At 41.3% G+C, this 21,452-nt stretch overlaps 1 protein-coding gene across 1 annotated transcript in view; it reads left to right on the forward strand.

Annotated features, from left to right (window-relative positions):
* The window catches only part of Myo6 (myosin VI), a 142,189-nt gene that overhangs the window by 75,588 nt on the left and 45,149 nt on the right, over nt 1-21,452 (forward strand). The window contains exons 10-17 of the mRNA XM_032909265.1: nt 1,945-2,025; nt 5,240-5,420; nt 9,380-9,524; nt 11,728-11,885; nt 13,079-13,170; nt 14,936-15,008; nt 16,806-16,933; nt 21,190-21,285. Coding sequence (XP_032765156.1) covers nt 1,945-2,025; nt 5,240-5,420; nt 9,380-9,524; nt 11,728-11,885; nt 13,079-13,170; nt 14,936-15,008; nt 16,806-16,933; nt 21,190-21,285 — 954 coding nt within the window. The remainder of the gene's footprint in view (nt 1-1,944; nt 2,026-5,239; nt 5,421-9,379; nt 9,525-11,727; nt 11,886-13,078; nt 13,171-14,935; nt 15,009-16,805; nt 16,934-21,189; nt 21,286-21,452) is intronic.

A 21,452-nucleotide genomic window follows, 5' to 3' on the forward strand; every position in this document is an offset into this window, starting at 1 on the left:
TGACCCATAGGTTGAGAGCCACTGGGCTAAGGCATTGATTCCCCTTGCCCCATGTGGATACCTGAGATCTAACTAGATGGTGTGTTAGAATTATAGTCTTACCAATGAGCTCTCTGTTGAGATTGATTTGTAAGTTTATCATGAGTTCAGTATCCCTAATGTGCAAACACCAAATCTCAAACACTGCAAAGCCTGGGTTTTCATACTTTAAAATTTGGGATGCTCAGGCGGAATGCAAGCAGCTCTGACATCTGAATCACTTTCTCAAAGTATGGAGATAAGTGATCCTAACACTGTGGGAGAAGGTGAACCAGTTCATGATGTATAAGGTTTGTAACACTAGCCTTAACATTGTCTTTAATGTAGCTGTAAAAACTTCAATCACTGACTCAATGTTAGGGGAGAAATGTATCATTATGCCTCTTAGTTCTATCCCCAGTAGATACTTCTGTTTGATTATTTGGTGTTAGACATTGAGCCAGGATTAAAAGATAAACAGGGCAAAAGTTGTCCCTGGGCAACTTAGAATATGATGGGAAATGCACACACTGCCTGAATGTTACACCGAATAGTAAGAAACTGTACATGTGCCACCCCAACGTCTGGGATGACTGGGGATGCTGGTGTGGGGCTGGAGAGGGGGCTCCAGTGAGGAGCACTGGCTGCTCTTGCAGAGGACCTGGGCTCAGTTTGCACCTCCTCCATGATGGCTCCCACCCCCTGTAATGCCAGTCTGAGGGGATTTGGGATCATCTTCTGACCTCTGCTTCTCAACTTAATTAAATTTGGAGTTAATTGCTTATTATATCTTTATAAAAACAGAAGAGGCATTTTTGATGTGTTTTTTTAAAAATACAAGTTACTAGAAAGCATATGAATTGTGATATATGTCTAGATTTCACCAACACTTAGCTGGCCAGAAATTAATGTGACTACTGTAGCTTTAATCTAGTATTTCTTTTGGCTTGGAGGCTTGGGAACATAGCATTTCAGTCTCTGAAGGTAAAGCCTTCCCTAGCATATGAAGGGCAGCAAAGCAACCAAAGGCTTTCCTGCCTTTATGGTGTGGACCACCAGGAGGAATTTATTTCCTCCAGGGCAGTCCCAGTGGTAGCAGGAGTGAGCAGGGGTCTACATACGTCACATTCCTTTCATGTGACAAGCAACCACATTTCTATCGTGTTCCCCAAATATTCACTCTAAATGGTGTGAAAGTGTTCTAACAATTTCATCAGGTTGCTTTCCTGTTACTTTGTCCTTCTAATTTACCGACAGGTTGTTAGCACAAAGCAGGGTTTAGAGTAGCATGGATGCTTTTACAGTGGCTAAACTTTATTTCATCATTACTTTATCCAGACTGATTTATAATTTAGAGATTTGTTGCTTCAACATATCTGTAGCTACTACACATACATCTTGCAAAATAAAAAGCTGAAAATGCCTATCATTATCAATTTTAAAATACTTGTGGGGTTGGGGATTTAGCTCAGTGGTAGCTAAATTGCCTACTAAGCAAAGGCCCTGGGTTCGCCCCTCAGCTCCGGAAAAAGAAAAAAAAAAACAAAAAATACTTGTACACATTTTATGGAAGCATTTGGTATAGTCAGGCAAAAATTGTGGAGTGTGAAGGAAGTGTACACAGAGTGACAATGGGTGGCAAAAATAGGGACAACCTTTTTACCACAGCAAAGCCAGAGGAAATAGCATCTTTCCTAGACCTTTAATGGTTTTGCAATTCATGGGATTAACCCCAGGGCCTTGTGTATGCCATGCTGATCCTGGGTCACTGGCTTTCACGGAACCTCAGGTCTCTAGTTTTTGTTTCTCTGTCTGCCTAAGGCAGAGAGGTTCTTTCTGTAGCCCAGGCTGAACTTGAACTCACTTTGTTGCTGTGTTCTTCCCCTTGGATCCACAGTTAATTGTGCCTTTATTCCTTTGTCTTAGTATCTAAATCGGGGCTGCACTAGGTACTTCGCCAACAAAGAAACGGACAAACAAATTTTACAGAACCGAAAAAGTCCTGAGGTATAGTAGATTATATTTTTAATGAAAATCTTTAATGTAAAAAATATTGCCGAAGGATTTGCCTTTATTTTGGAACTTCTTGCTTTCAGGTTTATGTCTTAAAACTATACTATGACCCCGATCTTTCTTGTAGTGTGACACTCTAAACATCTGTCACATACAGGACAGCAGGCTCTGGTTCTCCTTGGGCCCACATGCACTGATACCTTCATGTTCCTTTTTGGTCCTATGCTACGAAACTGCTTATAAGCCATCATAACTCAGCAGCGCACTCGGATATTACAGTTTGTAGTTAAGTAGTAATAAGCTTTCCACTGCTGGGAGAAAACACACAGGCAAATCACCTTCAAGTGTGCAAGATTTGTTTTCACTCAGTTTTATATTTCAGCCCACGGTCAGTTGTTTCTGTCTCTGGGCCATGTTGAGACAGCATCCGCAGTAGAGAGCATGTGGCTGGGTAAAGCTGCTCACCTCATGGTGGCCAGAAATTCATGGGAGGTGGGAGGTGAGAGGGTGTGTGGCAGAGACAAGATCCAACATTGCTAGTTCAGTCAGCCAAGTTTCCACACCTCCTAATAGCCCATCTATTTATAATACTAGAGTCTGCATGACCCAGCCCTTTCCCCAAAGCCATTCCTCTGAATATTACTGCATAGAGAACCAAGTCCTCTACACATGGGCCTTTGAGGGACATCCCAGGAGTTTGCCTTTTAATTTATTGTCTACTGAAGTAAGATTTGATAAATATACTGTTTTTATATATAAAAATATAAAATTTTGTTGTATCAACTATATATCTGGAATGTATTATGAAGTTTATATGTTTATCTTTAACTAATAATTATGTAATTATTTAGAAAGTATTAAATTTTTAAGAATTTTACACTTTTATAAATTTTAACCTATAGAATTTTAGTATTAAATTTTGTTGTGTTGGACTAAAGAGATGGCTCAGTGATTAAGAGTACTGACCATTCTTCCTGAGGTCCTGAGTTTAAATTCCAGCAGCCACATGGTGGCTCACAACCATCTGTAATGAGATCTGATGCCCTCTTCTTGTGTGTCTGAAGATAGCTACAGTGTGCTTATACATAATAAATAAATAAATCTTTTAAAAAATTTGTTATGTTGTATCTAAACAGCATATTTCAGTTACAAAAACTAAATCACGATTAGTTATTGGTACTAGTTAATCGACTTATTTTTAAAAAGATATTTATGTCAGTTGAATAACTTTTTACCGTTAGCAGTTCTTAATGGTTCTGCACTTGCCAAAGAGATATTTTTACTTTATTCAGACTAGGTAAGATAAATTATGTGTAAAATACATTAATATAAATGAATAGAAAGAAAATGAAATTCTCAGTTCAAATCATGAACACATGAGACTGCAGTTAATACTTGTCTAATTTGATACTTTGCATATTATTTTTAGACATAAGTATCTGAGTTATACATATATTTTATGTTATAGCCAGTGGTGAGGCGTTTGGAAGCAACGCCAACATCTGTTACAGTATTTACTCCATCTTGAAAGGCTATGTTTTTGTAAGATACAATCAAGCCATACAAAAGAACTGCAGCAGTCCTGTAGGGAAAACACAAAAAATGCAAAAGCAAAAAAGGCAAAAGAAAAAAAAAGACAGTGGGGGAGAAGAGAAAACCAATGCTTAGCCCCCGGAGAGCAGCGTGCGCATGTGCGCTGCCAGACAGGAAATACCTTCCTTCAGTATCTCAGAGTGAAATGCTTTATCAGACTCTTACGTCATTGAGAGAGAATGTGCATGTGTATGATATGTACAAGTGAACCGTGGATTAATATATTTAAATTACTTTTTATCTCTTCTTTGTCAGGAGGACGAGGTGATCATTTTGACTAATTAAGCCCTTTGCTTCATTCTGTTTGGGTGTCATTCTGCTGTGTGCAAATTTTAGGAGAATGCAGTATTTTCAGTCCGCCATGAAGCAAATAGTTCATGAGGATTTGGTTAGAAAACAGTGTTTAAAAGGCTGCCGATGCTCAGCTGCGAGACTAAAAATCCTGCATGACAGTGGTTTTTTTTTTTTTTTTAACTTTGCATGTAGTGGTTGATGTCACCTCTTTTAAAGAACAAAATAGAATTTCATTTTCTAGACATTTTCCGGAAACCTGGTGCATAATCAGACATTTAAATCATCTTGTGAATAGCCGGCAGCAGTTGCATGCTGGGAGAAGAAAACATCCCGCAGAAGCCTCAGACATTTTTGATGCTCATTAATTCTGATGCCGCGGTTTGCTTTTGACTTTAGCTTTAATGCTCAAGTTCTGGAAAATTTCTAGGTCGGTTTTTCTCTGTCTAGTAACTTCTCTTTCTGTTTCTTTTTTAGCTTTGCAGGCCCAACTTTCTTCCCCCTCTGTCTGAGTTTGCTGTATCCTAACATATGAATACTTAAGATGTAGATTCTTCTAGAACAGAATTTCTGTTCATCTTTTCTTTTTTCCTGAAAGCCCTTGCACGGATTCCTGGAGTTAGCCTATAGTGTAGTAATTTACCTCACCTCATACATACAACATAGAGAAGTTACAGCACTATTTGAAATGCCATGAAGATGCTGTAACCTTATCTGGATTTGCTTCTGCTTACATGGATGTAACAGCCAGTGGTTAATCTAGTGCCATGCCTATTGGCACATTAAATTATTTATTACAATTCTTTTCACTTGTCCTTTTTGTGTATTTATTTTTAATTGAAAAAATTGCATATATTTGTAAGCTATCTGGGTTATTGTGGAACATTTTCTTCCTGTATAAATCATGGAGTGACAGAGTCAGATGAACACCCATTACTACCTGATTGCTCTTTGATCAGAGGCTATGGCTTCACTTACCATTCCTTCCCTTTTTACTAATTTATTCTCTCTTAACGTCTTAGACTTATTGTACATTAGAGATAGTGTCATGCTTTAACCACCGAGCTTCTTACTCCATTGTTTTAGTTGAAGATTTTATTGAAAGAATTCTAGACTCACATGAAGTTTTAAGAAATAGCACAGAGAGCTCTTGCACAAGACACTTTCTATACCGTTCTGTTTTAAACATGTTCAAATGCTTATAGTTTTCTGTTGACAGTTTTATTTTTGCATGTCACATATTGCATTTATAGACCCGCTGTTGTAGTTTTTAGTTTACTTGAACTGCAGAAAGACCAGTCAGTTGACACTTCTTGTTTTATAGTATGTTAAGGCAGGTTCCTTGAAGGATCCTCTGTTAGATGACCATGGAGATTTTATCAGGATGTGCACAGCCATGAAAAAAATCGGTTTGGATGACGAAGAAAAACTTGATCTATTTCGAGTCGTGGCTGGTGTCCTGCACCTTGGAAATATTGATTTTGAGGAAACCGGAAGCACTTCAGGTTGTTTCTTTAATTATTTTTAATTAAGGGATAAAATTGGGTGTAATTCTTGTCCTCTCCTAGCTATATGAATATTCAGTGACTTGTGTGTAGGTTTGTCAAAATTACAACAAATTTCTGGGACATTTTCTGTTTATGGTAACTTTGACAATGAATGCTACATCCTCATGAACAAATTAATATCTATTGTGAGGTTCATATCTTTAAGAAATTTCAAGCTAATATTATATTTTAATAGTTAGTAGAATAATTCTCTTATCCATTAATATATACTTTTAATTTTTTCTGTTTCATAGACCTAAACTTGAATCAGTTAATTGGGGTGAGTTAGTATAATTAATCTAACATCCTTCTTGTGGTTGTTGAAAAGTATTTAAGTGCAATCTGGATAGTGCCTTTTCACTCTGAATGGCTCTGTTTCTGTGTAAGCAACAAGACCTTTTCATGATTGCAGATTTGACACCTGAGAATGGAATTGACGAGCCTAGTTCATCACCTGTAAATGCAGTATTAGTGGACTACAGCCACACCCATTGCTGTGTACTGTTATGCCAGTGTGTATGCTACAGTGGCAAAGCTGTGGTCAGTAGAGACTATGCCCTATCAAGCCAAAAATATTTACTAACTGTCCCCTTAGAGTGTAACGTTTTCTAGTCTTGCATTAATACATTTTCCTAGAAAGTTGTACCAAGGGTGAGTTAAGAGTCTGAAGCACCACTTAATATAGCAGCCAATGCTATGGGTTTCATGCAGATCCCACAAGCATATTCATTTGTACAATGAAGCAATGCACAGTGCCTTTAAAAAGTACAGTTCCTAGTATTGGGGACCCCAGAGAAATAGGGGAGGGCCACTTAAGAAGCAATATGGTGGGTTCAAGATTGTCTCAATGTGGAGAACTTCTCCTCCTCTCTCCCTCTCCTTCTCCCTCTCCCTCTCCCTCTTCTGCTTTCATTTTTCCTTTTTAAAATTCAAAGGTTTTTATTTTGTGTTTTTATTTGTATGAGTGTATGCACACTGCGTGTGTTCCTGGTGCCATAGAAACCATAAGGGCATAAGATCCCAGGGAACAGGAACGGGCAGTTGTGAGCCACCTTTGGGTGCTGGAAACTCAACCTGTGTTCTCTGAAAGAACAGAAAGTGCTATCAATCACTCAGCCATCTCCCCTTCTAGAGGCAGGTCTCTTGTAGCCTACACTGGCCTCAGTGATCTTCTAGTCTCCCAAGCACTGGGGTTACAGGCATGTAACATGATACCTAGCTTTGCCTAGCATTTTGAGGCCATAAGTTTGATCCCAAAGCACTGGGAGAAAATGTCTTCCATGCAATAAGATCCCTCACAATCATAATTGGAAGATAGGAAGGGGTGAGATTGGAGAAGCCTCTGTTTTGCAGACATGGAACCTGCACAGTGATGCTGAGCACAGTGGTGCTGAGCACAGTGGTGCTGAGCACAGTGATGCTGAGCACAGTGGTGCTGAGCACAGTGGTGCTGAGCACAGTGAGGCTGAGCACAGTGGTGCTGAGCACAGTGGTGAGCTGAGCAGCACAGTGACGCTGAGCACAGTGAGGCTGAGCACAGTGAGGCTGAGCACAGTGAGGCTGAGCACAGTGAGGCTGAGCACAGTGAGGCTGAGCACAGTGAGGCTGAGCACAGTGGGTGCTGAGCACAGTGGTGCTGAGCACAGTGAGGCTGAGCACAGTGAGGCTGAGCACAGTGACGCTGAGCACAGTGAGGCTGAGCACAGTGAGGCTGAGCACAGTGAGGCTGAGCACAGTGAGGCTGAGCACAGTGAGGCTGAGCACAGTGAGCACAGTGAGGCTGAGCACAGTGAGGCTGAGGCTGAGCACAGTGAGGCTGAGCACAGGCTGAGAGGCTGAGCACAGCTGAGCACAGTGAGGCTGAGCACAGTGAGGCTGAGCACAGTGAGGCTGAGCACAGTGATGCTGAGCACAGTGAGGCTGAGCACAGTGAGGCTGAGCACAGCTGAGCACAGCTAAAGTGAGAGACAGAACACCCTGATTCTACTCCTGTGACTAGCTCAGGCGATTGCCATAACTGTCTCTCATTATCTTCAGGCCACTGAGCCTTGTCACCCATGAGCGAGCAGACTGAGATAGACAGTCCTCAATGACTTTCAGGCCTATTGTCCTATGATCCTGTCAATAATATTAGACACAGCATAGTGTACTGGATGAGCACATGACCATGAGTCAAAGTGCTTCATCGTGTGCTGTTTGTATGACCTTGTTGTCCCTTCTGCGTCTTAGTTTTCTCACCATAGAGAGATTATAGCCTGCAAGTTGGGTTAGGAAGAGAAGTCAATGAGAGAAGTATTTACAAAATGTTTTGAATACTGGTGTTTGGCAGATAGTAAGTAAATAAATCAAATTAAACAGAACTCTTCATTTTCAATGAAACAAAAATACATGAAAACAAAATTAGGTACCTGGAATATGCATTAATAATCAGAGTTATTTTTTTGGTTTTTTTTTTTAGAGGAATTGGAAATTTTTCTTTGTAAATATGGGGAAACATGCAGTTCATTTGTTCCTTAGCATCAATCATTTCAGGAAGGGAGCTTGTGGGAGAGGCTAAGTCATTCAAACAATGATTGTTAAGTGTAGAATAGTTGACATACACAGGAATGTTAGAAAGGGCGAGTGATGGGAAGTGCTAAGAGACTCTCCTGTCTCTCACTGCTGCCCTGAGGAAGGACAGGCAGCTGCACAGGGCACCCGAAATGTCACATGACCAGCTGCGGCGTGCGGAGTGATCAGTAGGGACTTGGCCTGTGCTTGCCTTCCCTCTTACTTAAAAAAACAATTCCTTTCTGCTGCAGGAGAAATAGAAGGAGTGCAGGGAGACCAGGGTGAGATAAACATTCGATTGCTTTTATTTTAATAGGTAAACTTTTTTTTGTATTAAACTTCATTCTTTTCTGTGGCCTTCCACAGGAATAAATGGGGGTTTGCACAGCTTGGAGTTGTTTCTTGCACATCTTCTCCATGACACAAATTTGGAAATTTAGACCCAAATAATTCCTGCTAATTAAAAAAATTAAAAATGTTCCTTTTTTTTCCTTCTTCCTATAACTTTAGAAAACTTCCTTGGGTTATCATGGTGACTTGTGCAGAAACGTAGTACTTTTGTAATGATTTTTAACAGAAAACTCATTTTCTAATAAGTGTTTGTAAGGCTTCCTGATGTCATAAAACTGTTTTATTTAGTGGAAGTGTATTTATTTACTGTTAGGACTACCTGTGTTTTAAAAGTCCCATGTAACAAGCATGTATGCCATAACAGTAACAGTACCACAATAAACAACACAACAGTTATAGTGCTGAGAGAACATCTTTAGGGAGTGAGTGACATTAACACTCTATAGTACCTGACAGTTTTTGCCTTTTCAAGATTAAAAAAGTTGTTCTTTTTTTTATGTTGATCTACATCATTCTTATAAGAAATGCTATAATACAGTTAAAAAAAAAACAGAAGTAAAAGTTTAAATAACTAATGGGTTCCTGGTATTCCCTCTTGTGTGTAGTCTTAGTATAGATTGGTCAGACAAAGGGATTATAGTCCTGGCAGGGTGGCAACAGATTCTGCCACAGTGTTCAGAAGAATGCATACGTGATAACTTAAGACTTGTTTATTTCTGGAATTTTCCACAATAGTTTTGCTCCAAGTTGTCAGCAGGTAACGGAAACTGTGGGATGTGAACCTGCTGGCAGGAAGGGTCTCTGACACTGTGGATCTGCCCCAGGTTAGGGTTTCCTGTTGAACTTGCTGGTAGGGCTGTCCAGCAAGGATGGAAAAAAGTGAGCTGTGTTTGTAAGTTAAAAGCAAGCCTCAGCTATCCCATAATGTTACACAAGTAAAGAAAAGTCTAAGAAACAAACGTCAACGATCTCCTTCGTCTAGTGCTTATTAACTTCCCGTGGGGACCTTTCCATAGGTGGCTGCAATCTGAAGAACAAATCCGCCCCCTCACTGGAGTACTGTGCTGAGTTGCTGGGCTTGGACCAAGATGACCTTCGCGTCAGTTTAACCACTAGAGTCATGCTCACCACAGCAGGGGGCACCAAAGGAACTGTTATAAAGTAAGCTCGCCATCATCGCTCTGCCCAAATTCTGCCTTGTGCTCTGTCACAGAAAACTACTTACCTTTTGAGAACACTGAGGTTTAAGGTCAGGGTTTCTGCGTCATTCGTGCCTGCCATTTGCATGTTCTTGCTGTGCTGGATGGCTCAGAATCCTGTGCTTCCAACAGATGTAGTTGATCACAGAGATAAATGGGGGTTTGCACTGCTTGGAGTTGTTTCTTGCACATCTTCTCCATGACACAAATTTGGAATTTACTAAACAGGCGAGATCGCTTTTGCACAGCTATAAAAATGTGATTGGCTAAGTATCTGTTTTAGGCAACAGAGTCTTTTCCTTCAGAAGTGGTTTCCCACATAAATGGTGTGCACTAAAGCTCCTACTCAGTGCAGCTCGCTTTGTAGAATATCCAGGAAAGGGAACTTCTTGTTACACTTACTATTTTTTTTTCATTTAGAGAAAATTACAAGTGATAGAAAATAAAGCCGTGGCCGCATCTTTTTATTTCCTGTCCCCCCGGAAGTGTTTATTCACTTGTCTTTTGTGTGGGCATATGTGTGATGGTGACGACTGTACATGTCAGTGTGGCTGAGTGAAGTGTGTGTCTGCACTTGGGTGCCTGTGCACTTGTGTGTGTTGAAGCTGGAGGCTGATAGGATTGATTCTCCTCCCCAACCATTCTCCCGCTTGTCTTCTGAGACCCCACAGCTCATCAATTATGCTGGCCTGGCTGCCCAGGGAGTCCTAGAGACTCCCTCCGCAGTTGGGTTACAGATGTAGTCACCACACCACACTAGCTTTGACACGGGTGTAATCCCAGTTATGTCCTCGTGTTTGTGATGAGCCATTTCCCAACCTCCTTTGGCCAAGATTTTTAAAATCATAATCAAGAGCTTCAGATTGTGCCATAGTATATAGTTCTGGCTTAATAGAATATATTTCATGAATTTTGGTTTTAGATACTGTAGAATAAAATTGGTTCTTAGATTTACTGTTCACAAGTACTGCACTGCAATGAGGAAAGAGGTCAGTTCCCCATCCCTTTCTATAGCCCTATCCTTTTCTAAATGTGGTAGCAGTGAATTCAAGTGACTTACTCAGAAAAATATTTGGCAGTAACAACAAAGCCAGGTGTGGTGACAAAAGCCTGTAATTCCAGCATTTGGCAGGTTGAGTCAGAAAGGTGACCAGGCCTGCCCAAGATTCACAGAAAGACCTTGTCTCCAAAACAAGAAAATTGCAACACATTTTTTCCTAATGATACAGTGTTTTATGTTAATGAATTAGCCAATTAATTATTTTTCTTCAGTACCACTCACACTGAAAAAAGAGAACTCCCATTTCTGTACAGTTTTGGAACAGCTCTCTCACGTCTTCTGTGTTGTTTATACACACCCAAACTTACAGAGAATTCTGCTGTTGAGTTTATTCCAATTCGTCTTTAGTTTATTAGCTTATTTATTATTTATTTTTGAGGCAGGGTTTGGCTATGTAGCTGGAGCTAGCCTTGAGCTTACAATCCTCCTGTCTCAGCTTTTTGAATGCTGGAATTACAGGTATGTTGTACCATACCAAGCATGCTTGAATAATTTTGTCTTGATTTTTCAACAAGGTTTCTGTATAGCTGCGGATGTCCTAGAATTCACTGTGTAGACCAGGCTGGCCCCAAACTCACAGAAATCTACCCACTTCTGCTTCCCAAGTGTTGAGATTAAAGGCATGCACCACCACTGCCCAGCCAGTGCTTGAATAATTCAAAAGTCACTTAACAATTGGATGTTTTTTGTGTTTTCCCATTGCCCTCAGTACTTAAGATCTAGCATGGCATTTGGAAAGTCCCCTCTATGATATGCTCTTATTATTAGACTAATTTTATTGAGGAAAATACCTTGCATTTGTGTCTATAATATCAAATATTTAAAAAGTTTGCTTCCCATATAGTGACTACATATAGGAGTTGGAAAGGCAAAAAAAGAAAAGCCTTTTTTTTGATCCAATAATATATTTTAATCTGAATTTAGTCAATTGTTTTAGTATGTCTCTTGTAATTTTCTCCTTAATTTTATCACCGCCTACTCTGAAACTTGGTAACTATTTCTTCTGTATAGGTAATGTGTTCAGACACACTTGGACTTTATGTATCCAGTGTTATTTTCAAAATCTGTCCCTTCAAGGATGCTTCCTTGCACAATTGTTTCCTAGGGTCCCCCTGAAGGTGGAGCAGGCAAACAGCGCTCGCGATGCTCTGGCGAAGACGGTCTACAGCCATCTCTTTGACCACGTGGTAGACAGGGTGAATCAGTGCTTTCCTTTCGAAACATCCTCTTATTTTATTGGAGTCCTGGATATTGCTGGCTTCGGTAAGCATCATTTCTTACTTGTTTTTGATTTTTTTAAAAAGACAAACATATCAATATTTTCTCTAAAGCTGTTGTGTTAGCCTTTCTCATTGCTGTGACCAAATACTAGGGAGAAGCAAAAGAAGGCAGTGTTTACCCTGCCTTGAGGTTTCAGTTTTCAGTCCATCATTGTGGAGCAGAGTTGCTCACATGTTGAAGGCCGGGAGGGGAGGGGGCAGAGAGGGCAGGAGAGAACAGGACTATATAAGGTAGCCTTTTTGGTCCCCCTCTTGTTGCACCTGGACCCCAGCCTCTGAGACGGTACTTCTCACATTCAGGGTAGGACTTTCTGGTTGGTAGCACTCTCTGGAAAGACCCTCACGAACAGAGGTGTGCTTTAATAATTTTCTAGGTATTTACTTACCAATCGAATCAAGTTGACAGTCAGGGTGAAGTATCAGACACCTTTTTTTCTCGTGAGTCACTTGACATAGCTTCTTTATGTCTGCTTCTCATTATGCACCTTTCAGAGAAAGCTAATTAGTGCTAAAATTAAGACGTGTTCATCTAAACTATCAGTCTGGAGGTCTCCATGCTCTTAAATGAGTACAGCTGGAAGAAAGATACCGCCTGAGTGCTGCTGCTAAAAATAATAAAGCTGGGGTACAGTTTTGGAACACATAAACTCCCATCATCAATGAGATTCCATCATCTTTAGACACTTGTTAGCATGACACACATGTTCAGAGTGTGAAACTGTAGAACCTCACGGATCTTAGACATAATTCAACCCTGAACTTCAGAGTGAATCACTCTCATAGAATTTTTGGCAACAGAATAATCAGAAAGACAATCTCCTAAAGTACACTCATTTTAAATAATTTTTTTGTGCTCTAGGTTGCTTTAGTACCTGCACTGTAGAAATTTATGTTAAAAAGAGCTTACTTATAATTTTTTGATTTTCACACTATAGAACATTTATGTGGTGGGACACATTTTTTTTTTTGGTATGGTAGAACAAGGTATTTCTGATATCTAATATTAGTGCCTGATAGTATATGTCTTGAGTTAAGGACATTTTGGGGACATAGAACAAACAATCTTATGCATTTTGTAAGCCCAGTTTTAAATGAAACCATCAACATAGTAACTCCTGGGATAAAGTAATGCACATGGTCCACGGTGACAGCTCTACCCTGGTTGTGTGTTTTCAGAGTACTTTGAGCACAACAGCTTTGAGCAGTTTTGTATCAACTATTGCAATGAGAAACTTCAACAGTTTTTTAATGAAAGGATCCTAAAGGAGGTGAGTAACGATATTTAAATTTAGGGTTCAAATTAAGCTGTTTACATTTCAAGGAAGAAAATCACACTGCATTTACCCTGACTGATGGAGTCTGACGTGAGGTGGCCAGGTGACCCCGCGAGTGTTCAGTTCAGCTGAGGCTTGGGCCCTTGTAAGAGTTAGCAGGCAGCTTTCAGGACGGAGTGTCTGATTTCTCACCAGTGACTTTCACTAGTATGCTCAGGGTACGTTTTTCCTCTTGATTTGGTTGTTCCTATTTCTGCCACTGTCCTTTCAGTGTCTGCTTCTGTTTGCTCTGCCACATTTTGTCGCCTCCCTTTGTGCATCAGCAAAGCCCCAGTCAGATTTTGAGCAGCCACTGGCCAGGAGTACCTCTGGATGGCACTGTGCCTACTGTGCCATCTTGTGTGCTACAAACGGCTTTTGAGTGGCCTGTCTTTGGCTCCCCATCCCCCACCTCCTCTTCAGGAAGGAACTCAGTTCCTCTGCTCTCAGTATATAACTCTGGGCATGGTTGATACTCAGCATGCTAAGATAAGGCTAGGAAAAGTTATTTTATGATTCTTTAGAATTTAGTCAAAGCTTTGGATAAATTGATTTGTTCCAAGGCTCATTATTTTCTCCCCTCAAACCTGAATTCTCCGATATTTCCTACCAGTGCCTCTGTTTTCCTTCCTCTGTACCGTCGGCCATAGGTGTTGCTGATTGAAGATGCTAGAGCAGAGGAGCTGGAAAGTTCTTCCAACCCAGCCCGTCATTGTTCAGATGAAGAAGGCAGGTCTGAGGACATGTCACAACTTCCCTAGGCTTGAATCTCCTTTCCTGGCTGTAGGTCCATACCCCGTACTTCCTTTCTTTCAGGGTTGCCATTCCTGAGTGTTCGAGCTGGAATATGTAGTGTTTTTTTTTTTTTCCTGTATTTCCATCCATGTATTTCTGTATTTCCCATATTATGTTTTTGTTTTTGTAAGGTTTCTGGCAGATTACTGTGTTTGTTAATTTTTAAATAGGCTGCAGTTAATCAGTTGTAACATAAACAAATGAGTAAAGCAAGTACTTTTCTGTAGGAGAATGTCTCTGTTCTGTCCAGCTGCGTTGCTAGTCCTTCCTTTGCTGTAATGTATGTTGCACATGCATGATTCGCTGTAACATGGTATAATCCTTCCTTTCCAAACCAGCTCAGCTCACACTCTACATAGAACTAGGAACCACGCAAGGAGGGTACACTGTCTTATGTTTGCTTTTATTACCGTCCTTTAAGTTTGTATATGAATTTCCAATTCAGATTATGTTCAAGTTGACAGTGCCTTGTAGAATGTGCGGGAACTTCCCTGGTATGGGTCATGAGAAGTATTTAACCATGGAGTAGGGGGATGGTAGAACACATTAACTTGAGATCAATATATAGGTTACCCATATGATAAAATTATGTTTCAAAATTATTTAAAAAGATATTGATTTACATATCCAGAGTATATTTCCTTGGAGATATTATTGATGCATCATTCCTTATATTATATTCCTTATAATGATCTGTATTATTTTGCTATGGATACTTTGTACCCATTTATACTTATTTGCATGGTCTTGGTTTCAGTAGTTGGCTGCACAGGTTCAAACTTAGTTTCATCTTCAGGAAACCATTTAGGGCTGTACCTGTTGGTAAAAGCATTTATATGTTAACTGGTAACTGAAATGGTAACTGGTAACCAAAGTCAGGTGGCATGGTATGTCCACATTGACGATTATCATATTTGATTTACAGGAACAAGAACTGTATCAGAAAGAGGGCCTGGGTGTTAATGAAGTCCATTACGTGGACAATCAGGACTGCATAGGTATGGGAACTGCTATTCTGCCTTTGGGAAATACTGGGGAGACAGTGGATCCATTTGCTGGGAGCTCCTCTCTCTGCGTTCAGTGGTTTAGACAATTATAGGACTCAGGACTGTGGCGTTGGACATGGGATCTTTTGTAGTTATGCCTTGCAAGTTATTTGTCCTGGCAAGACATCCTTGTCAGTTGGGTTGAAAGATTTTCTAAAAGCTCTGATTATTGTGATACACATTTTGCTACTCTGAAGACTATTGGGTGAAGTGGGTAAAGGGGAAGCCCCATTATTCAGGGAGTAAGTGACAACTATGTCGTCTGTTACGACAAAGTGCATGGTTTGGTGAGGTTTGCCAGGGCCTCTTGGTTCTGTTCTCTTCTGTGGATGGCAATATCTCTCACTGATTGCAAGCTGGTTTTAGAAGTTTCATGTTAAAGCTAGATAATACTGTGAAACAGCAAAACAGAGCCCCAGCTTTTCTTTGAGTTTATCAATAAAGAAACCTTGTCCTATTGCCTGCTAGCTTGCTCTTTGTCTAACTAACTAACTAACTAACTAATCAATCAATCAATCAATTAATTTGTAAGGTTTTTTTACCTGCATGTATGTCTGTGAACCACATTCATGCCTGGTGTTCACAGAAGTCAGAAGGCAGCATCTGATTTCCTGGGACTAGAGTTACAGATGGTTGTAAGTGGCTGTGTGAGTGCTGGGAATTGAACTCTAGTCCTTTTGGCTATCAAGTCATCTCCCCATCTCCCACCCTCTCTCTTTCTTTTCTTTCCCATCCCATCTCCAAAGTCAAATTTGGTAAGTCTGGGAATTGAAAATCCAATTTGATAATCCAGTCACAATGACACATGTTGTCTAGACTTAGACAGTACCGTATATAGTAGCAGCCTATGTCAGTGTAGCCTTTCAAAGTCTTCCCTGTTCTACCCAGACCTGCTCAGCGTCATTTTAGCCACTGTCTTTTCTCACCTCTGGGCATTAATCTGGCAGGAACTTCTCCCCTTCTGTTGATCCATTTTTCCATTTCTGTCTCGTTCAGTAGCTACCTGAATACTTTTCAGTACAACTGAGACCAGCATCTTTATTGTCCTTCACCACTGATTGTCAAAGAAGGGACATTTTCTGATTGATACCTTAGCTTCTCATTCTGTGTTCTATAACCATATAATCTGTATGTATGTATGTATGTATGTATGTATGTATGTATGTATGTATGTATGTATGTGTACATCAAATAGATATAACCTGCTAAGCTCATTTTGTTACTTTTATGTATATGGTTTCAAGGCTGACCATTTACAGTAGAAAACATAGGGGGCTTATGCCTGAGAGAGGCTAATTCTCTGTCTTCCAAAACTCACTAGTTGCCTGTCACTCTTTATCTGTATGTGGGACCACATGAAATTTCCGCGTCCACATTAATTGCCTATTGACATTGCCATCGCTCTGGCCTTGTTTGAACGTCTGTTTCTAGGAGGGACACTTTCACAGCAGGCTTCCTGGTACTCTGGCTCTTATAACCCATCATGTCCTTCTGTTCCTGGGGCCACAAATGCAGGAGCTGATGAGTCACTTTCTTTCAGAAGTTGTTTCTCCATATCCCATATTAAAACTATGATGTTACCTTTAAATGCATGGCCATATTTGAAATAAAACTTCTCCCTTTCTAGATGGCCTTCTACAGAATATGTTCATGATTATCTCTTAGAATCCAAACACTTTTGAAGCCAGTGAGTAAATATTCTTTAAAGTATTGTTTCATCACTACAAATGTTTCGATATCTTGAAATAGATTTGATTGAAGTAAAATTAGTGGGAATCCTGGATATTCTGGATGAAGAAAATCGTCTTCCCCAGCCGAGTGACCAGCACTTTACATCTGTGGTTCACCAGAAGCACAAAGACCATTTCCGGCTCACTGTGAGTTTGCCATTCTAAAATGGAGGTTCTACTGGGAAGAGAAATCTTTAGACTAGCAGTTGTACTAGGTTTCAGATGTTGTTAGCCACGAGAGATAGTTATCCAAAGACTAGAGCAATTAGATTATAACCAGCAAACATTTCCTTTAGATGGGCATAACATTGTGCGTGTGTGTGTGTGTGTGTGTGTGTGTGTTTATGTGCATGTACACATGAGTGCAGTAGCTCATGCAGCCAGAGAGGGACATGGACACCGAATTGCTAGGAAGATTAAGTAGGCCAAAGGGAAGAGGAGACAAGGCGAGCAATAGAAGTAAGCGAGAGCCTCCGTGGAAGCCCGGGTTGCTGACCGGTTGTTGGCTCTTGAGTCCTGATGGCAGTGGAAGTGGAGCAGCTCTCTGTGAACCTGGTGTTGGTGGCTGTTTAAACAGTTTTCTGTATTTCTCCAACTCTGCGCTTATTCCTCCTCTCAATCGCCGACTCCCGAGATAGCACATAACTTCACCCCTGAGTGCAGGAGCCCGACCAGCACAGAAATGCTGACTTCAGTTCCAGTCACAAAGGTAGATGCTACTTCATGTCGGAGAGACCAACAGTGGGATTCTCCCCACTTCCCTCAAAAGAAGATACAAAAAGAAACTGTGGAAGCTACTTAGAATCACTTAGTGTGATTAGCTTACTAGTTGGCAAATGCCTCCATTCACTGTGTGTTTGAAGTTATAAAACAGTGTTCAGTCTTTGCTTTGATAGGTCAAGCTGCTTAAATGAGTGGTAACCAATATGCTCATATATATTTATTATTAAAAAATAACAGTGTGTGCATCCACCAGGTGTTACTAGAGATCCCATCAATATGTTAAAAAGAGGCAAGGGTGATCTCAAATTTCATGAAAAATGTTGACAAAACATCAGTGGAAGACAGATTCAGTGGCTGAAAACCTCGTGTCCACACCTCAGAACCACCAGCCCCATTGACTTACGGTTCTTACACATCCCTGCGAGTTACCATAATACACAGTGTTTTGGTGGAGAGAAACAAGACAGTATATCTCCTCAACAAAACTTCTGCTAATTTTAAAGCTGTGTCCACTGTTGCTTGTTTACGGCTCCTTGATATGTGCTCGGTAATGCAAGGTTGCCTTCACCAAATCAGGATAATCCCAGAGACTTGTATCCTAAAGACAGCAGGCTCAAGCATAAGGAATGAGGTCTGGCTGCTTTTCTCAGGGACAACAAGCAAGAACAAAGCAGTAATCCCAGTTTCCACAGGCCGAAAGTTTTGCTGTATGTTTCTGGAGCTGAGTGTGACGGTCATTCAGGGAGCACTTGGCATTGTCCGAGCTTTTACGTGAATGATTTTATTTAATCCTATTAGTATCCTCAAGTTACAGGTGAAAGGCAGACAAGGGAAGGCGAGTGGCATGCCTGAGTGGCATTTGAGGATGTGGTGGGCTAGGAGGCGGGCAGGATGGTGTGGCCCCATTCTGGCTCCTGTGTGAGGGCCCTTCCTCTATTTTAAGAGCTCAGACCTGGGGTCCCACGACTTAGTCTTTCCATTTTAAATGATTCTCTCCCCTTCACCCTGGGTTATTTTTAGAGACAGATGTGAGCACACATGTGAAAGTATTTTGTAAAGTTTAAATAATTCAGATATGAGATACTGCGGTTTCCTTGAGGTGGTTCCAGGCGCATTGTGTAAAATATAAGGATGGTTGGTTTGAGACACCAGAAGTGTCTTGTGCTGGCCTCAGGATTTTTTTACTGGCTACACTTGGGGATCATTCTCTATGAACACTGTGGGGTGAGAGGAGTTTACCCACCCCCACCCCTGAGTGGTTCCAATAAGCATAAGCTTGAGCTTTAGAAATAGGTGGCTATTTTCACAAAAAGTTTAATGTTTTATGTTTAACTTTCAAATGAAGTTTTATTTTTAAAAAAGATTTTATTTTTAAACGTCCATGTGTGGATATGGGCACATCATGCAGTGCCCACAGAGTTCAGAAAAAGGTGTTGGATCCTCTGGAGTTGCCCTGGTTTTGGGCTGCCAGACATGGGTCCTGGGAACCAAGCTCGAGTAAGAGCAGGAATATATAATTTTTCCCATGAATTTATTTACTCATTCACTATGCATCCTGGTCACAACTTCTCATCCCTCCTCTCCTCCCAGACCCACCTCCGCAATTAGCCCTCATTAGCCCATCCTCTGAGGAGGAGAGGACCCCACCCATGGGCACCACCTCACCCTGGGACATCAATTAGCAGCAGGACTACACACCTTCTCTCCCACTAAGGCCTAACCAGCAAGTCCAGCTAGGGAAGCCCATTGGCAGGCAACAGTTAGAGCAGCCCCTGCTCCAGTTGTTAGGGGACCCACATGAAGACCAAGCTGCACATCTGCTCCAAATGTGCATGGGGCCTAGGTCCAGCCCCTGCATGCTCTTTGGTTGGTGCTTCAGTCTCTGTGAGCCCCCATGGGCCCAGGTTAGTTGACTCTGTGGGTCTTCTTATGGTGTCTTTGACCCCTCCAGCTTGCTCAGGCCTGTCTCCCATTCTTTTTGTTTCCCCCAGAGGCATCAACATTTTATACTGATGCAAAGAAGATGGGGATAGCAGGTTGTAAGTCAGATAAAATAAGCAAGGTGGTCAAAAGTCTGTATATCTTCATTCAAAAATCAGAATTGTATGATACCCTTATGGTATTAGTAGATTATCCTGAACCTCTTAACATAATTACTGGGGTCTGTTTTTGCATTTTTTAATATGCATTTTAAATGTTATCCCATTTCCTGGTTTCCCCTCCAGAAACCTGCTATCACCTCCCACTCCCTGCCCCCTGCTTCTATGAGGGTGCTCCCTCACCCACCCACCTACCCACTCTCTCTCTCTTCCCCACCCTGACATTTCCCTACACTGGGGCTTCAAGCCTTGACAGGACCAAGGGCCTCTGTTACATATGTGGATGAAGCCATAGGTCCATCCCTGTGTTCTCTTGGGATGGTGGTTTAGTTCCTAGAAGCTCTGGTTGGTTGATACTGTGTTCTTCTTATGGGGTTGCAAACCCCTTCAGCTACTTCAGTCCTTTCTCTAACTCCTCCTTTGGGGACCCTGTTCTCAGTTCAATGGTTGGCTGCAAGCATCTGCCTCTGTATTTGTAAGGCTCTGCTAGAGCCTCTCAGCAGGCAGCTTATATCAGGCACTTGTTGGTATCTGCAATATTGTCTGGGTTTGGTAGATGTATATGGGATATATCCCCATGAGGGGCAGTCTCTGAATGGCCTTTCAGTCTGCTCCACACTTTGTCTCCATATTTCCTCCTGTGAGTATTTTTGTTCCCCCTTCTAAGAAGGTCTAAGTATCTACATTTTGGTCGTCCTTCTTCTTGAGCTTCATGTGGTTTATGAATGGTATCTTGGGTATCCCCATTCTTTCACAAGACTCCCTGAGCTCTGTCTGATGTTTGGCTGTGGGTTTCTGCATCAGTTTCCTTCAGCTGCTGGATGAAGCCTCTCAGAAGACAGCTATTCCTCTCAGAAGCCAGTTGTGCTAGGCTCCTGTCTACAAGCATGGCAGAGTATCGTTAATAGTGTCAGCGGTTGGCTCTCCCATGGATGGGTCTCCAGTTGGGCCAGCCATTGGTTGTCTGTTTTCTCAGTGTCTGCTCCATCTTTGTCTCTGTGCATCTTGTAGGCCGGACAGATTTGGGGTTGAAGGTTTTGTGAGTCAGTTATATCCCCCTCTCTCTACTGGAAGACCCATCTGGCACACATGTATATATGTTGTGCATGGCATTCATGTATGTATATATTTTGTGTGTGGCATTCACACATGTGTATATGTTTTGTGTTTGGTATTCATGCATGTGTATATATTTTGTATGTGACAGGTGTACATTGTGTGTATATTTTGCATGTGGCAGGCATGAATGTGTGTGTGTGTGTGTGTGTATGTGTTTCAAGTGTGGCAGGTATGTATGTGTGTATGTTTTGTGCAAAGCAGGCATGTGTGTGTGTTTCCTGTGTGACAGGTGTACATGTGTGTATATTTTGGTTACACCAATTTTTTTCTTCTAAGATATAACCAAATTTTAATTAGATCCCACAAGTACTTTAAAGTGTTTTTGATATTGAAAAGTACTATGATTATGAGAAATGTGAAAGTCCCCTTATGACTTTAGGTACTTTGCCTCTGTAATTGTCTGAGGCGTCACTGACAGTCTTCTTGGAAACATAGTAACTTAGGTATCTACTTTCCCCCCAGATTCCCAGGAAATCTAAGCTGGCAGTCCACAGGAACCTCAGAGATGACGAAGGCTTTATCATCAGGCACTTTGCAGGGGCTGTGTGCTATGAGACAGTGAGTAAAGCATCGCTTGGGAGAAAGCAGTCGGTGCCGAAGCCACCCTCTGCAGTATGGCAGAGTCTCGCTTGTTAGACTTGAGTCGTCTTAAAAATTCAGTTCCCTGGCACTAGTCACCCTTAAAGCGCTGAGTACCCATGCCCTGTTGTCTTGGAAAGTGTGGG

This window comes from Rattus rattus, chromosome 8 (genome assembly GCF_011064425.1).
Source record: "Rattus rattus isolate New Zealand chromosome 8, Rrattus_CSIRO_v1, whole genome shotgun sequence".
NCBI lineage: Eukaryota > Metazoa > Chordata > Mammalia > Rodentia > Muridae > Rattus > Rattus rattus.